Source organism: Gavialis gangeticus, unplaced genomic scaffold (genome assembly GCF_001723915.1).
Source record: "Gavialis gangeticus isolate Ggan-Ray unplaced genomic scaffold, GavGan_comp1, whole genome shotgun sequence".
Lineage (NCBI taxonomy): Eukaryota > Metazoa > Chordata > Crocodylia > Gavialidae > Gavialis > Gavialis gangeticus.
This window is the reverse complement of record NW_017729005.1, coordinates 288,853-305,506: the sequence shown is the minus strand read 5'-3', so window position 1 is coordinate 305,506 and position 16,654 is coordinate 288,853. Positions and strand designations below refer to the sequence as shown.

General features: G+C 37.7%; 1 protein-coding gene across 1 annotated transcript in view; it reads right to left on the bottom strand.

Annotated features, from left to right (window-relative positions):
• The window catches only part of HDAC9 (histone deacetylase 9), a 493,669-nt gene that overhangs the window by 199,033 nt on the left and 277,982 nt on the right, over positions 1-16,654 (bottom strand). The window contains exon 17 of the mRNA XM_019508553.1: positions 6,737-6,844. Within this exon, the coding sequence (XP_019364098.1) occupies positions 6,737-6,844 (108 nt within the window). The remainder of the gene's footprint in view (positions 1-6,736; positions 6,845-16,654) is intronic.

The following is a 16,654-nucleotide window of genomic DNA, read 5'->3' as shown; positions in this document are numbered from 1 at the left end:
ATTGGGGGAGTCCCTGTTCCCCCAAGCACTGCCAGGAGTGACCAGGAATAACAGTCACAAGCTGGCAGAGGGTAGGTTTAGGCTAGATATCAGGAGGCGCTACTTCACGGTTAGGGCAGCTAGGATCTGGAACCAACTTCCAAGAGAAGTGGTGCAGGCTCCTACCCTGGGGGTTTTCAAGAGGAGGTTAGATGAACACCTTGCTGGAGTCATTTGACCCGAGTACTCTTTCCTGCCATGGCAGGGGGTCGGACTAGATGATATACTCAGGTCCCTTCCAACCCTAGAAACTATGAAGCTATGAAAGAACTAAATAAAATATTTGGGGGTGAATGAAATAATACGGGCATTACAACATCTCTCTTTACCTACTAATTGTCTAGTACCCAAGCTCAATGCTGCCAAAAATATCCAACAAATTGTTTACCATATCTTAACATCTTACACCGTGAATCCTGCCGAGGTCTATATTTTACCAACAAGGTGATCTAGTGGTTCAAATAATATTGTAAACAACAATTTGTCACCACATGGGTAGGATACAAAGGTCACTGTAGTTTATGAGAATTCCCATCAGACTTTGGATCTATCTATGCTTGTGGAGCAGTCTTTTAAATAATGTATTTTTTTCTTTTAGCTCTTCTAAGAGAACAGAAGTAAACCTTTTGAAGTTCCTTTTTTAAATCTTGTCATTAGCTGATTTCATTATATATTGAACTTTATCTGACGGTATGGTGCAGACAGAGCCAGTTTCCAATCATGCCAAGTTCCCTACTCATTATATGTAAAGAACTGCAAAGTCCTCTGCCATTGGTAGAGTTCATTGTTTGCTTCCATGGTTAAGTGAAGACCAGCTTGCTTACCAGAACTAGATTTTATCACTAAACTACATCTAAGCTGAGGACCTATCCAAATTATTTTTTAGGAAGGCCTATTAGTAAAAGGGAAAAGATAACTATGGGCCAGATTTAATTCAAACTATTATGTACATGAGTGGATTTTAGGTACCTATATATGCTTCCATTCCATCCTACTTGAGTCCCTGAGAAGCTGTTAATACAGTTGGATGGCTGCAGGTTAATATAGCTGTTAATACAGCTACAGATGGGCAGCTCCTCCTCCTTCTTAATGGTTTTTTGTGCTTCAGTCTTAAGGGTCAGAGGATGGTGCATTTCAAAAGTAGATATAATATGGATTTTCAGGAACTTGAACAGGCTAGAATAGAATTGCACCTACCTAAGTAAGTACTTACGTGTCTACCATGTTATGTTATACTTATCACATTATTTTATGTAGTGCTCCTACATCTGTTTTAAAATCTATCTTAAAGATCTGTATCTATTAAGCAACAATTAAAAAGCTCAGCTTTGGTGTATAATTCTATCTATATAATTCAGTCAAATGACAAACAACAAAATTAAATCTCCCATTGAGTAGGTATATCTTTTCTAGGTAAGCAAAATATTAATTTTACCCTTATGTCCCAGAGTGAAAAGTTCAGTAAATTATATTATTTTACATGTTTACAACAGCTGTTAAACTGCTACTTTCTCCATCAATCAGGAACACTGAAAAGTTCTCACAATATTTTACCAGGGTTTCAAACTAAAATAAAGAGGAATTCACTAAGGGTCAGATATCTTTAAAGGGCAATTTAGAAAGCCCAGAGGCATCTAAAGGAAATGCTAAGTACAGGAATGTATCCAAATTCCCACTCTCTCAGATGCTTTAGGCACTGAATTGAAGCTGAGTATTGGGTGTTTCCATTCATTACATATAATATCACTTTTGAAAGTAGGTCAGTGTTTGTATGTTGTATCTACCTTTCGCTTCTTGGGCACTGGTTTGTATTTGGCCTACCTTGTTGTTGTTTTTTGATATTTCTGAATTGATTGTGTGGTATCACACTGGGTAGGTATCTATATCCCAAAACTATTATCATCAGTCTGTACAGTACCTTAGCAGTCTCAAGCAGAGACCTAGGAGTGAATGATCAAGGAAAATGAAAAGTCTTCTCATTCCCAGAAATGAGACATATCTGAGACAATATGTGGCAGCTTGTATTTGTTATTGCCTATACAGTAGTTATTCTATGGTTAAAGACACTTTTTTTTCCAGTGGTGTCAATATTTTATTTTTTCTTACCTGAATAGTATGTCTTACAACATGAAAGACTTTATAAAACTTGACTTTCCTAGTATGAACTAAAGTGAGTGTTTAAATTATTTTTACACATAATTGTATCAATGTAAGTTGCATGAAATATTTGTATGTTTCATATTAAGCATCCACCATTCACACTGAAATATTTCATGTATTTTTGTAAATATATGCATCTTTGTCAGTGTGCTCAGTGTCCGATTAAAGACATCCCAGTGTCCAATAGCTCGTTTTCTGATGTACTAACTTCTCCTACCCCATATTGACTCAGATCCAGTCTGTAAAGACAATTTCTGAGAGGGGACTCTTCAGTCTCTTTGCTCATTTAGTCTTTGATCTCTAATGAAACTACTAATGTATCACACAAACTGAGGATATAAACAGATGTCACAGATGAAATGAAGTGGACCAGCTGTGGCAGGATGTGTCCTACTACAGCTGATCTGCCTGTTGTCTCTCATCAGTCAGAGGCCCAATCCCATGGGAAAATGGATGATGTGTTCCCTGCTTACAGAGGTGCACCTCAGAGATTCTTGAAATGTCTCTGTAGGAGGGGAAAGCCAGGGTTTCCCTCTTGCAGACGCATGCCCCAGGCAGTCACCATGGTGTGCCTCTAAGCCGGGAGCCCAGGCTTTCCCCACTTACAGAGACATGACCTGGGGAATCTGTGAGGTGCACCTCTGTAAGCAAGGTAAGTCGGGGTGTGCCCTAGAGACTGTCTGGAGCATGCCTCTCTAAGTGGGAAATGCTGGGCAGGCACTCCAGGGGCCTGAGGGGGATCCTGTACAAAAATTCCTTAGGTGTGCAGGTTTGGGAGCACCTGCCCAAGGAGACTGAAGAGTGCAGGCAGCTCCAGGTTGCCCGTACTCTGTTGGCATAGAGCAAACAGACATTTGCTGCAATTAAGTGGCAGAAACTATTACCATCTTTGTTGCAGCCTCAAATTGTAGGCTTTGTGGCATGACAAAGAGTATGAACATTTGTTTATTTTGCCTTTGTGCCACAATACAAATTTTTATGGTGGCACAAAGGCAATGTCTTTTCCACCCTGATAATAGGTTTGAGATATTTACAGTAGATGTTGGTAGAGGGGACACTGAAAAGAGGTGTATAAGACACAAGACATCATCATCTGATCACCAGCGAGAGAAATAACCTGATTTCTTTACAGAAACTTCACTAGGACTTCAGCAACTTCCACCCCTTTATATATATTCCAACTCTGGAATACTCTACCCAGCAAATTCATTTCTTAGACGTTACACTGAAGGTTTACAATAGCCAGATCACTCCTACATCATATTGGAAATCAACCAACCATGACAACTACCTTCACCCCATCATCTTTTATCCTAAGCAAACCACTACATCCATGGTCTACAGCTAAGCTCTTTGTTACAACCATATATGCTCTGATCTCACTAACAGGGATAGCATCTTTATAGTATGAAAGCAAGCATTCTTACACTTAAAATACAATTCCCAAACTATAGCCACTCAAACCAACAAAGCCAGGCAGATGTTGTATCCACCTGATACAATACCAATCTTAGGATAGGGACAACAAAATCCCTCTGATTGTCACTCGGGGCTAACAGCTTGGATAGCTTAGCTTAGACGCATCATTAATGGCCATTCATGATCCAGTCCTTCCTGTGGGGACAAACCTGTCTTAGCTTACAGTCAGCCTTCCAACCTCAAACAGCATCTCTCAAGCAACAGCCTACCTCACTTCCTTTTTCACCAAGGTACCAGGCTTTGCAGTGGACACAGATGCCTGTTGTGCCCCCTCCTCAATACAGACCACATCCTCACTGGATTGAATAACGCAAATTATAACATCCAAGGTTCATTCCCCTGCAACTCTACCAACATCATATATGCCATCACCTATTTATAGAGCTCCTCTGATGTCTACATTGGACAGACAGGGCAATCGCTACATGAAAAAATGAATGAACACAGACCTGACATAATAAGCTCCAGATAGACACAAAAGCCTGCTGCAGAACACTTTACCACCCCTGGACTCTCCATTGCTGACCTCAGCATAGCTGTTCTTAGGCATTAAGCTTTTAAAAATTTATTTGAACAGGAAATTATGAAACAAGAAATCATCCACAGAGTGGATTGGGTTAAGTATGGTGTAAACCTATGGCTTCTGATCCCATTACCTGGATCGGCTTTGGTGACCCCTTTGTTCCTATGGGTTCTTTGCTTGTTTGCTTCTCCCCGTACTGTACCCCTCCCTTTTCCTCTCCCCTCTTCCCACTCTCTTCTCCATTTCCCTTCTTACCTTTTGTATTCAAATCACTCTCTCCATTTTATACATTGCTCTGTGCATGTCCTTTCATAGCATCTGATAAAGTGAGCTCCAGCTCATGAAAGTTTATGCTATAACGCCTAATTTGGTTAGTCTATAAGGTACAAGTCTACCCTGCCTTCATCCTCATCTGATGCCAGGCATGCTGCGTAAGTGGTGGCTCCTAAACTGTTCCTGTGTTGGTGCATTTCTTCATGCTTGCCAATTGACTTCACTGAGACAGAGTTTATTACTGCATTTGCAGAACCCTCACACTACTTCTGTTTTGGGGGCTAGCACACAAGTAGTCTCAGGAAGGGCTTAGCATGACACTGCCTTGTTGCACAAGACAGACCTACAGTGTGATGCCTTTGGCTGATATAATCTGATGCTGTTACTGTTTGCCACACCTCCTGAGACAGCCAAATGTAACTGCACACTGTCAAAATAGCTACGTTGGTAGCAAAATATCAGCAGAACTTTTGCTCATAAATGTTTCTAATGTAAATAAGGCCTTAGTAACCTTTTCATAAACACCTTTCATCGTAAATTGTAAATAGTTTGGGCAGATTCTCAGCTGGTAAATCAGCATACTGTCACTGAAATAACTGCTTCATCTATCCACTTCCACTAGCAAAGAATGAGGTCCGATGTATATTAACAGCTTTGTGAGTCACTATAAACAACATTTCTGTCTCTTACAAGTGTTGCGTGACAAAATTTTGAATGGCTCAATTTGAGACAGATTTAATTTAGCATCTCTAAAATCCTTGTTTTAAGGAAACTGCTGGTTACTATTGCATTTAAAATATTTGTCTTCAGATAGTTGCTACTTCAGTAGCAACTAGGGCCTTATAGTGGCTCATGTCTTATTTTTTGCAGTCATTCATCACATAGAGATAAACAACCAGGAGTTATCACACAGTGTGAAAGACACCATAAATCCATAGAGATAAGCAATAAAGGTCTTACAAGAGATCCTGGTCATGTCAACTGCACATAAAGAATATCTGATTCTTCTTATCTAAGCCTGATTTTAAATTCTGTTAAATACTGCTGGGTGTCCAACAATTGTGACAGGTATAAATTTGCTTTAAGTTGCTGAAATCTTCCAGTAGTCCCAAGGGCCTGGAATATTGCACTTTAAACTGTACAGAGTACTACTGTATATGAAAGCCTAACCTGTAGTCAAAGACACTATTCACGAAGCTGAATAAGGGCTCCACAATACAGCTCTTTGTGAGGGTGCCCAATTCTACATTTGGGGTCTCAAATCACAACATGAACATACAAATATTGATTTTAGTGACTAAATAGTGATTTAAGCACTTAAATGTGAAACGTCGCTATCCACATTTGAAAACTGGATTTGGGGATATAATACTTCACCTGAATAGCCTAGAATATTGTATTCTAGGTTATCTGAGGTACACCAATTATAGTAAAACTGTTATAAAAAAACCTCACCACATATTGTTGGCCCTAAATATTTATCTCCTACCTCACATTTGGTGATGGAATTAAATTCATTCATATCTGGACTAGAAAGTGTATAAACGGTTACATTAAGTAGTTGTATTAGCTCCAACAATGTTTACTGCGGAAAGTCTGCATTCAAGCTGCATATTGTGTACCTTTAAATAGGATTGTTAAATACCAAATAAAATGTCAAAGTCTGTCAGGTCCAGGGCTTTTATAAACTGTTTAGACTGTGGGTAAGTTGGGTTTGGTACATCATTCTTTGCAGATCATGTAAAAGGAAAACAAAAAAGCAAGAGAAGAAGAACAATGAAGCGTAGTCAGTTTGAAGTTGTTTCAGGGAAAGGCATACTCTGGATCATTACTCTCCCAATCAACAATTTTCCTCTTCCTCCATAACCTGCAAATCCACTATTTACCTTTCCTCTCTTTGGGTGGTATTCTGAGGTTATAGATTCTACTCAATAATCATCTTAAAATATCACCTCAAAAGGGAAGTCCAGAACTGCATGCCAGATAAGTACATACTATGAGTAATTTTAACTTGGACCGAATCACCTTTGTGCTCTAAAAAAAAATACTATAGTCTACTGACAACATAATTTTCCCTTTTGAACTGAAGGCTTTGAGTAATAAAATCTGCCAACTACCTTGCAGAGCTACTTAGATTACCACACCTTAGTGACCATCTTTCCCACTCTCTCCCCTCCACCTTCCTTACAACTCCATAATAATAACATCTCTCTTTCAGCTTCTTCCCCAGTTTTCCCACACACAACGCAACCCAGACCTCACCTTCAGCTCTCCTGAGGCCACTTTGGAAGCCAGTTCGATGACACAGCCAACAGCCATGCGTGCAGCGCCGGACGAATGCAGCTCATTCCAAATGGTGTCACTGTCCACCTGAGCAAACAGTCAGGAGAGAAAGAAAAAAAAAAAGAAAAAGAAAAAGAGACTATAAGAGAAAACAAATCAGTGAGGGAGGGCTGGCAGGGTGACAGCCAATGTACAATAACATTAGTCTTCCGTCTTGGCCAGCTGAAAAGACCTTCTGGACATGGCTTTGCTTATAATTTTTCTCTACACTGACTTCTCCAATGGAAACACATTCCTTTCATGCCTCACTGCCATTCCCTGTTTAGATTTCTCATTACAAACAGCATTACATAGGCCGGATCTGGCCAAGTTAGAGGCCTGTTAGACACCAGGCCACAGTAGTAGATACAATATATGTTGAGGGCCCTTAGTTGTACAGAAAAAAGGGTTTTGTAAGTGCCAGGACAAATCATTTAAAAGAAATTTGTGATTACCAGCTTTAGAAAAGAAGCAGTTGGTGTTATGACATCAATAGCACAAATTCTATGCAAGCACTACATTTCACGCTCCTTAATTGTAGAGAAGAAATGTTTTAGAATTATGGAATATGCTCAGTAAATCCATTTAAAAATCAGACAAACTAAAATAATAAATCAGATGAAAAGGAGACTTCTCATGATCATCCAACAGTATTATAATCCCCGTATACTACTTTGTTAAGGCTGGGCTAGTGGATAACAGAATGCCCTGACATAGCCAGGTTGTTTTTTTTAACGCCTACTGTGCATTTATGACACATTTGATTCATGAAAGAGAGGAATAAAACAGAAAAAAATATAGTGGAAGAAAATAAATCACTGATATAACTCCACTAAATTTAATGGAGTTGTATCAGAGATAAATTTGGTCCAGTGTGTTCTAGCTGTTAATATTTTATTAAAAATAAACAGGAGTGTTAACAGAACAAGTTATTTTCTTTCGTAAGTACAAAATTAGATATTGCCAGCTATAGAGGAAAAGGGTATACAGTGGAGATGAAGTTAGGGACCATAGGCAATATGTTTAAAAAATTAAACTTATGAAATATTTATATTTTCAATAACTATTTAAATAAATAATGAATGAAAAGGAAAATGGTGAAGGGTTGTATCTACAGTATATGATTTCAGATCAGGCAGATATCCATTTTAAATAGTCTAATCTAGGAAATATCCAGACTTCCTTGGTGCTCCATAGGAAATACCTTTCCGTACAAAAATATTGTACAAATCTATTATAAAAAGACTTCTAGAGATACACAGAATACTATGAATGACAGAACCCTATTTTGACATTTTCTAAATACATGACATGTTGTGAATTTGAAAAAGCAGCTTCTGTTCTTAATTTCTGAAAAATTAAATCAGGTAATTGAAAGTAGATGCAACTGTTATTTGATCCTGGAGTTTCTGAGGAAGTCTCTGATTAGTTCATGGAAAATGAGAGAAGTTTGATCTTCTATACACCTGTCAAATATCTTCATCTTTAACATTATATTAATATCAAATTCCAAGGATCATAGTGGTCTTATTTTTCAGTGTGTTGCACCTTATTTTTTTTCTCATTTTCAACATTTTTATAGAGGTGTAACACTACTGATTTAGTCCATGTTCACATCTGTGCAAGAAAAGAATTAAGCTTTTTAGTAAAAAAGACTGGATTTTGGTCATAAACTTTAGAATGGTAACAATACTTTACACTTTCATCTAAGGATCTCAAAGCACTCCACTAACATAAATTAAACCTCACAACATCCTTAAGAAAGGGCAAGTAAGCAATGATTTATTTCTCTTCTTTTCCAGATAAATAATCAGAGATTTAAAGAAATTAAGTAGCTTCCCAAGGATGCACAGTGAGTCAACATGTAAATCAGGGAATAAAACTAGAATATACTGAATCTCAGCATTTTAGACATAGAATCATAGAAAATGAGGGACCTCAGGAGGTCATCTAATCCAAACCCATGCTCAAAGCAGGGCCATCCCCAACTAAATCATCACATCAAACATAATGTCTATGGGCTTTGTCTCTAAAATGTCAAATGGACCAGCCACCATTCCATTTGATGTAAAAGTCAAAAAAGGGGAAAATGAAGTAGATGTCAAGCATTAAACAATTTAACCACACCAAAATAAATTTATTAACAGGATGGCTGGACAGAGTACTTTCCTACTGTTTCTATGGCTTGCTAATGATGGTTAAAAATGAAGGACTATCTGATTAAAATTATTCAACAGCTGCTGTTCAGTCTACTGGTGTACAAGTAAGCAAAAGCTTGAAACTTCAGAGGGGCTATTATTCATTTCCAGGGTTACTTTTTGAGTCAAATGCTGGAACCACAGTTTACATGTACCCACCCTTCAAAATGATCGTCTCCTCTGAAATATAAGAAAGGGATGTCAAACCACTGGGCAATGTGCATGTGTTTATTGGCAAGACTATTGTATTAATCATGTTCACTGTTCTACTGAGGACAAGGAGAATTGGAATAAGACCCAATAACTACAATTAGAAACTTTCCTGTAAATGCTGAAACCTTGGAAGCCTAATTTTAAAATGACTTGAGATAAGAATGGCCGATCACGAATCAAACCCACACAGCATAAGAGACTGCCAAAACGACCAGTGGATGATGGACAGAAAATTCAGAGTTTTAACTGAGATATTAGGGACGATAGCACATGTTATGCTTTGAATTCCCCATAGCAACAGGTAAACCATTCAAGCTACCAAACTATTTCTGCAATAAAGAGGGTACAGGAATACTAAGACATTAATGTGAAAAGGGAGTGATCAACACAGGGAGGAATGGCACTGAATTTCATCTCTTCAGAGTCAAATTCTCAGGTCCAAACCTAGGAAAAATTCTAGCTGAACTCTATGGTAGGTTTCCCTGAAAAGCAAGTGAAGTAGATCTTGGCCCTAAAGTAACCTGGGGTGTCAGAAATGGAAAACTGCTATTAGGTCATCTGCTTCATCCTTGTCCAGTCTCTTTCTGTATTTTGCTAGTGTTATGTTTGCCTAAATGTAAATGTCTCATGTGCTTAGGCTGACGCATTTTCTTAGATGCAATTTATTCTGTAACTTGTCATTGAAGATATTAGTTAGATCCATCAGCATTTTAAAACATCAAACTGAAATAGACTGGTGAAATGAGAACAGAAGTTAGCCCTATGCCCTTTTCCTGATTATGCACTGTGGGCTGAATTCAGAGGTGCCATAAATGGACCAGATCCAGGAGTCAGTCAGTATGCCTGTATAAATTAATGTAAGTTAGCTACTGTAAGAGTCTGCACTCTGCTTACTCAAGACAAAGAGAAAGCTGTACTGGGAAAAGCACCCTGTACTGGAAAATTAGGCTGCTTTTTTTGCAGGCACCTGAGATTTATTTTCCTTATGATTTTTTGGTATATAAGTGCCATCTACTTTTACGCTCACATCAGCTTACCAGAAGGTAATTTACTACTATTATTTATGAGCCTGCTTTACATAGCCCAAAATATCAAATTGGCATTGGAGGGAAAATAAATCTCACAGTTGAAGATCCATGTCTACAGCTGTTTCAATTCTACAAGTAAATACACAATATGCAAAACTGTTTCTATGAAAATATCTCAAATCCAATCAACTGAGACATTTTAAACCAAGTAAATAAATTAAACTTACATAATTCTTGGTGTTTCTTTAAGACAACAACAGCAACCTATAAAAGGTCTGGTCATATATCTATAGGACCAATCCTTGCTTGCCTTATCCATATAAGGCAAACCCACAGGATTACTCAGATAAATTGAGAGAGCAGGATTTGACCCTTTGTTTATTCCACCATTACTTCCCTCTCCCTCCAGACCATAGACAGCCCATAATGGTAATAATAACAATAATCCTTGTAATTATGTATAACAAGAACAAAATAATCTCATTAAGGATGTGACAGTTTTGGAATCCTATTTATAGAAAAGTTCAGCAGAATTTAATAGAAAACAAAGCCTTTTCTACTGATATTTTGGGCCATCCTGTAGAATGTATTATAAAATTGTATCTCTGTTAGATATTTCTACAGAATGAGTTAAGTCCTACTTAGCATTTGCAATATAGGATTTTTCTAACTTTATTATTATTATAATTTCTATTAATTCTGTAGTTTTGGGTTCTGCAGGAAACTTCGTGTCATTGTTTGGAAATTTTGAAAACTAATCTACAGCATTTTGTAGCTCAATAGAATAAATATACAAGCCATGTAATATAAAGCAAAATGGAGTTTTAATTATTTTTTTCTTTAAGGGCCAAAATTTCAAGTTTAAACAACAACCATATGAAAGGCTTTAGTATCCATATTCGAAACATTACTGCCGCTCTTTAAAAAACGTGGATTATGCATAATAATGTTGTCAGCCAGAAAACACAACCCTGACCTGAACACTAACATTAAGACACATATGGATTTACTTCATTCAAAGTTTCCTGAATGAATATTGTAAGCTGTAGGCTTTTTCAGGCACATCTAGTCTAGCTCATTTGTTGGCATGTGTAGCAAAGCTAATACCCTGTAAAGCTGCATATGATAGAAATTAAGCTACCTGTCCCTGAAGTGGATATGGAGATATTAAAAAGGAAGAGGGAATGAAAAAAATGAAAAGCAAATGAGAGCAACTGATATTTCAAGTACAGTGAGCAGGAATTCTAGGTTTTATTCTGCAAAAGGTATGAATATCTCTCTTAGCAAAAACATATATGATACTTGAGGCTTAACAATGGAAAACTTAATATACCCAAAACAAGCAAACAGCAACAGGGTTGTTCAGAGTGATCGACTGCTTGGTAGTACATAACAAGATTGGGATGTATAGTATTTTGCTAGATTGATCATTAGTTGATTTAGGTCTGAAAATTACTGTTATCTATGTAAATCAGGAGTGCTCAACCTCCAGCCTGTGGGCCAGATGTGGCACAGAGCCTTGGAATCCAGCCTGCTGGGCTCCCCACAGGTCGGGAAATTTGGCGGTGGGGGAGCAGTGGCATTCAATACTGCCACCCTCCCCCCTGCCAAATTCCAAAAACCCAAACCCAAGCCCCCCACCAGCCCCTTCCCCCTCTTTACAGCTGGATCAGGGCTGGGTCACATGTCCTCCCCGCAAAATTGTTCCAAACAGCTGGATGAGGTCGCACTACTGGGACTGCCCCAGGAACCAGATCAGGACCACCAACCAGATCTGGTTAGCAGACACCCTGGGCACTATCCATCAGGCCCACCAGCCAAAAAAGTTGAGCATCACTTCTGTAAATTATTGATACCGGATGCATTGTGTGTGTGTCATAGAAAGTGGTGTGTGAATATATCTGAAAGGCAGAGAGAGTGTTGGTGCTAATGCTCTTTCTGGGGCCACTGTATTTTAATAACAAAACCCAAAATACTATATGGTCTTCCACTATAAATATACTTTCCTCCAGTGCTTTAAGAAGGATGCCTGTAATATCCTGGTACCAGCTTTAAGAACATTTGGGGCCCAGATATTCCATTCCTGACAATGCTTTCCAATTTTCACACTGATATGTGCAAGTGCGTGCATGTGCGCATTCTGAAACTCATCTCTCCTCCCTAACCTATTGTTAACAACCCTGAAACTGAGTCTTATATTCACATTTAGCAATAAATGGATTATGTTACAAAAGAAGAAAAATGTCCCAGGCCTCTGCTTTGAGTCCTACAATAACAAGCTCCGTCAGTTCTCCTGATTCACTCTGAACAAATCTGTGCTGGAAGGGCACAGCAGCCACTGAATATTTTCCTTTAAAAAAATCAGAGTACAGTCAACTTGAATTCCAGGGACTTGCTGTGAAATATGCACAAAGATATGAAATATGCCCCTTTTAATGTGTGTGTGCATCTTCCCCTCTCACCCCCCCACCCCACACTTTCAATTACCACGTATACAACTTCCATAATGGGATTTTGTGACTTCACCTAATGGCCAAACATGAGTGAAAGCAGTAATACATTAAATACCTAATCTTATACTGGATTCACTGTACAAAAGTCAAAATTTGCCAGACATACAGCACATAATTGCTCTCTTAAGTGAAACTGCATTATTTCTAATATGCATGTGCGAGAAGAGTAAACAAATGATGATCTTCTAATGGCACTGACTTTAAGTTATGTGCACAAAATCTTTGAAAACAAGCAAAAAAGGGTGACTGTGGCTCAAACATGGCACCTCTTCAAAGCAATTTAAGGAGATTTTTCTCATAGCTAAGAATTGTACTAATCTACTTTCAGATAGAAGGTCCACAGAACAAAAATCTCTGGAAAATCAATGGCTTGACATACCCCTGTAGCCCACTGCATAGAATTACTATTGTGAATCCTGTTTAGTGACTTCATGTGCCTAACCATTATAAAAGCTTTCAGAATTTCACACCCTAGCACTTGTGCCAGAGCAAACATGTTTCTTTCACTGTATTTTGTTCCTGGCAAGCAAGTAGAAACTGAATATTTTCCTGAAGCATTACAGCCTCTAAAAATTGTGTGTGGCATTTTGATAGGACTTTCAGCATGAAGCCTGTCATTCTTGGAATAAACTAGCTTTGGAGTGTGCTAATGTACAAGTCAGGGACAGCAAACGTATGCCCATGCCCAGTGCTACATTCCAGCTGCCATGCTAGTAATTCACATCTTCTATCCATATGGAATTACTGGTCACAGTGATCATTCATCACATGCACGATTTCACTAAGAATCAAAAGATCCTCTGTCTTGCTTCTCTGCTTCTGTTTCATCTCACCATGACTAAAGAAGCTAAGGTGTGCACATCATAACCAACAAGTTATCCCTAATGAATGGCCTGTCATCCCTGTCTCTAAGTAGTACAAAAAAGAGAAAGTATACGCATCTGCCTGGTGTCTCCTTCAGAACCCCCCTCCCTCCATCTATGAAATGTATGAGTGAGACACTTTAGAAAGAGAAGTTTTTAACATGAACCTAGTGATGATACACCTCCTTGTATCACAGTGACACACAACATTTAAAAAATTTACTAAGATTTGCTTTGATAATAGCCTAACTATTTCATGGTAGCGTCTCTTACATAAAAGCGCTGTGGAACATACTTGTATTTTCAATATGAATTATAGGGAAATAATTAATACTATCAAATCATCAGGATCCAAGCTGGATAGGTACTTCAAAAGATCCTTGAAAGCAGTTGTTTAAATAAAATAATTTAAAAAGCCTGGAATTTCCTTTGGCTGTGTTCACTCCTTTTTATTGTTTGCATCCCGTGAATGTTCTAGTAGATGGATGTATTGGCAGGAATCTTCACAGGACACTGGAGAATATTGTCAGGGAGTAAATTCTGAACTGAAAAAAAGCAACTGTTTGAATGTTAGAATTAAACCAATAGCAAACAAGGAACACAGACAATATTCTATTTACTATATGTGTCCTAATCAGTGCTTTCCAAACTTTGAACAATGCATGCAGATAACAAACAGCTAGTGAACAATTTAAAGAAAACATTCAGCAAACACTTAAAGGCACAAAAAAATTGACTATCCAAGGTCCTATATATTTGCCATTTTGGTGATGTAATCACCGCTGAAATGATCAAGCCTTAAGTTTCATTTAAAATGAATTCAACTTCTGGTTAATAAACACTTTAATAAGTAAGTTAGTGGCAGAAGTAATACATCCTTAAAGGGAAATAGGAAAACTTTCTAAACTATTTTTAAAAACTACAAAGTATATCAAATCACTAACAAAAAATGTACCAATGTATAATGAGTAAAAAAAAAAAATCAATTTCAAAAGAAGCATTTGGACTTAATTACCTACCTTAATTACTTGCAAAAATCTGAGTTCAGGATTCTGCACATCTCATATAGCAACTGAATATATTGCAAATACATAAAAAATTCAAAACCTTGAATAAAAGTCTGAATTTTTATAATTGCGATGTTAAGATTATTTTATTTTGAGGAAGGATAGGATGGATTAGACGTGGATTAGAGATTGTTTTAAGAAACAACTCATAAATAAAACACTTAGGCCCAGATTCAAGTCTCAGAGATGTGGCATGCATCACCAGATGCTTGTAAAAAGGTTACTTCACTTGCAGAGCTGGCCTTGAGTACTCTATTAATTTAACTCTGTATTTGCTCTGATTTTTAATGGATTGGTGTGCAAAAACTCATCTGCAATTGTTATCCAATATTTCAGAATCTCTCTCCCAAGGGTTGATGCACAAATTTACTGTAAATGTTTATTTATCCCTTTGTGCATGTAATCAGAGTTAATGCAGGTTTTTATGTGCAGAATGAAAACCTCTTCTTAGAAGTCTGGATTCTTACTACAGTGCATTTTTCCAGTGAACTGGATTTCAGCACTCTTCTTCGATGTAGATAATGTTTTCTGTTACAAGCAGCCACAGCTATTTTAGAGCCTTTGTGTTTACTAAGATAAACATTATATGAAAAATGCAAATGTCTTCTGAAGAGATCTTGTGCCAATTTTGAAGGCTAAATTTAACCAGTAAAGCAAAACACAATGGAATTTCAAAGTGCAAACCTGATGCTGACTTTCCTTTGATTTCTATCCAACCCACATGTATATGTGTTTTTCTAAACACGATTGAAGGCTACAAGCATGCGTATGCGTAAGCTATACATAATGTTAATACAGTATACAATTATTTCTGTTTAATATAAGCATATAATGCTTAAGATTAACCTTAAAAGTAAAGAGGGATTTACATAATTCTAGCCTATACTTTCTAAGCTTTGAGCAACTTGATATTTTTGTGGAATCCACAAAATGAAACAAAATCCTCAAGGGATTGAATTTTCCATATGTAAATTTATCAATTTCATAGCGATTTTCTCTGTTCTACATGACAAACTTTCTTTTATAATTCGAATCAAGACTTTCTACCAATACAGTGGTGAATGCTATTAAAGTGGATCTTTTTTTAAAAAACAAGTGAGTAAAAATATATGTGAGGAAGATTTACATGATTAGACTTGGAAAAGTTTGGAGAATTGCAATATTCCTGTTCTCTATCCAGTCACCAGCTACAGCTTTGGTGCAAATTAGCACAAGCCAAGGACACTTCTCATGTCCGCCTGTTGGTAATAATGGATTAGAATCCATGTGGAGGCGGATATAGAAGCCAACTGCTGCAACACAGGGTAAAGAATGGGACAGAATATCTGCCCTTTGACTTGTACTAACCATTTCATTGGTCTGTGGGCACTGCACTGCCCAACCTCATGCTGCCTAGTGGGAAAAAAAAGTTTTGCATGCAAAACTCAAGCAGATTCGTAAGATTACTACCTACATGAAGAAAATCAATATTATCCTAATTTTAAGACAAGTCTTCCATATCCCACCGTTGCTTTCATTCCCAAATGCAGATCTTTATGTGTAGTCTTATTTTTAATTCAATTCACATAAATTTTATACACAACAAATGTACTAGCCTGACAGCCCAAATGGCCATCATTCTCTGTGTGTAACCTACTTGCATTTGCACAAATATAACCTGTAATGACAATTGGCCCTGTCCTGCAAACCATTGCTTAAGCTAACAGTCCTCACTAATGTGAATAGTCTCATTGTCTTCAGTGGGCAAAGTCTCATAAATAAGAACTACTCCCATAATCAGGGATTTGGCGCTCGTATAGCTATCACAAAGGGTTCGCTCAAAAACTGGCATCCAAAAAGTTTTCTTGCCACTTGTAAAACCTAAAAGTCCATGTAAGGACTACTACTAGCAGACAAAAACATGTAGGGGCCCTCCTAAGAGTCCATGTAAGGACCCCCCCGCCCCCCCCTTCCCTGCCCCTGACATGCAGGAGAGG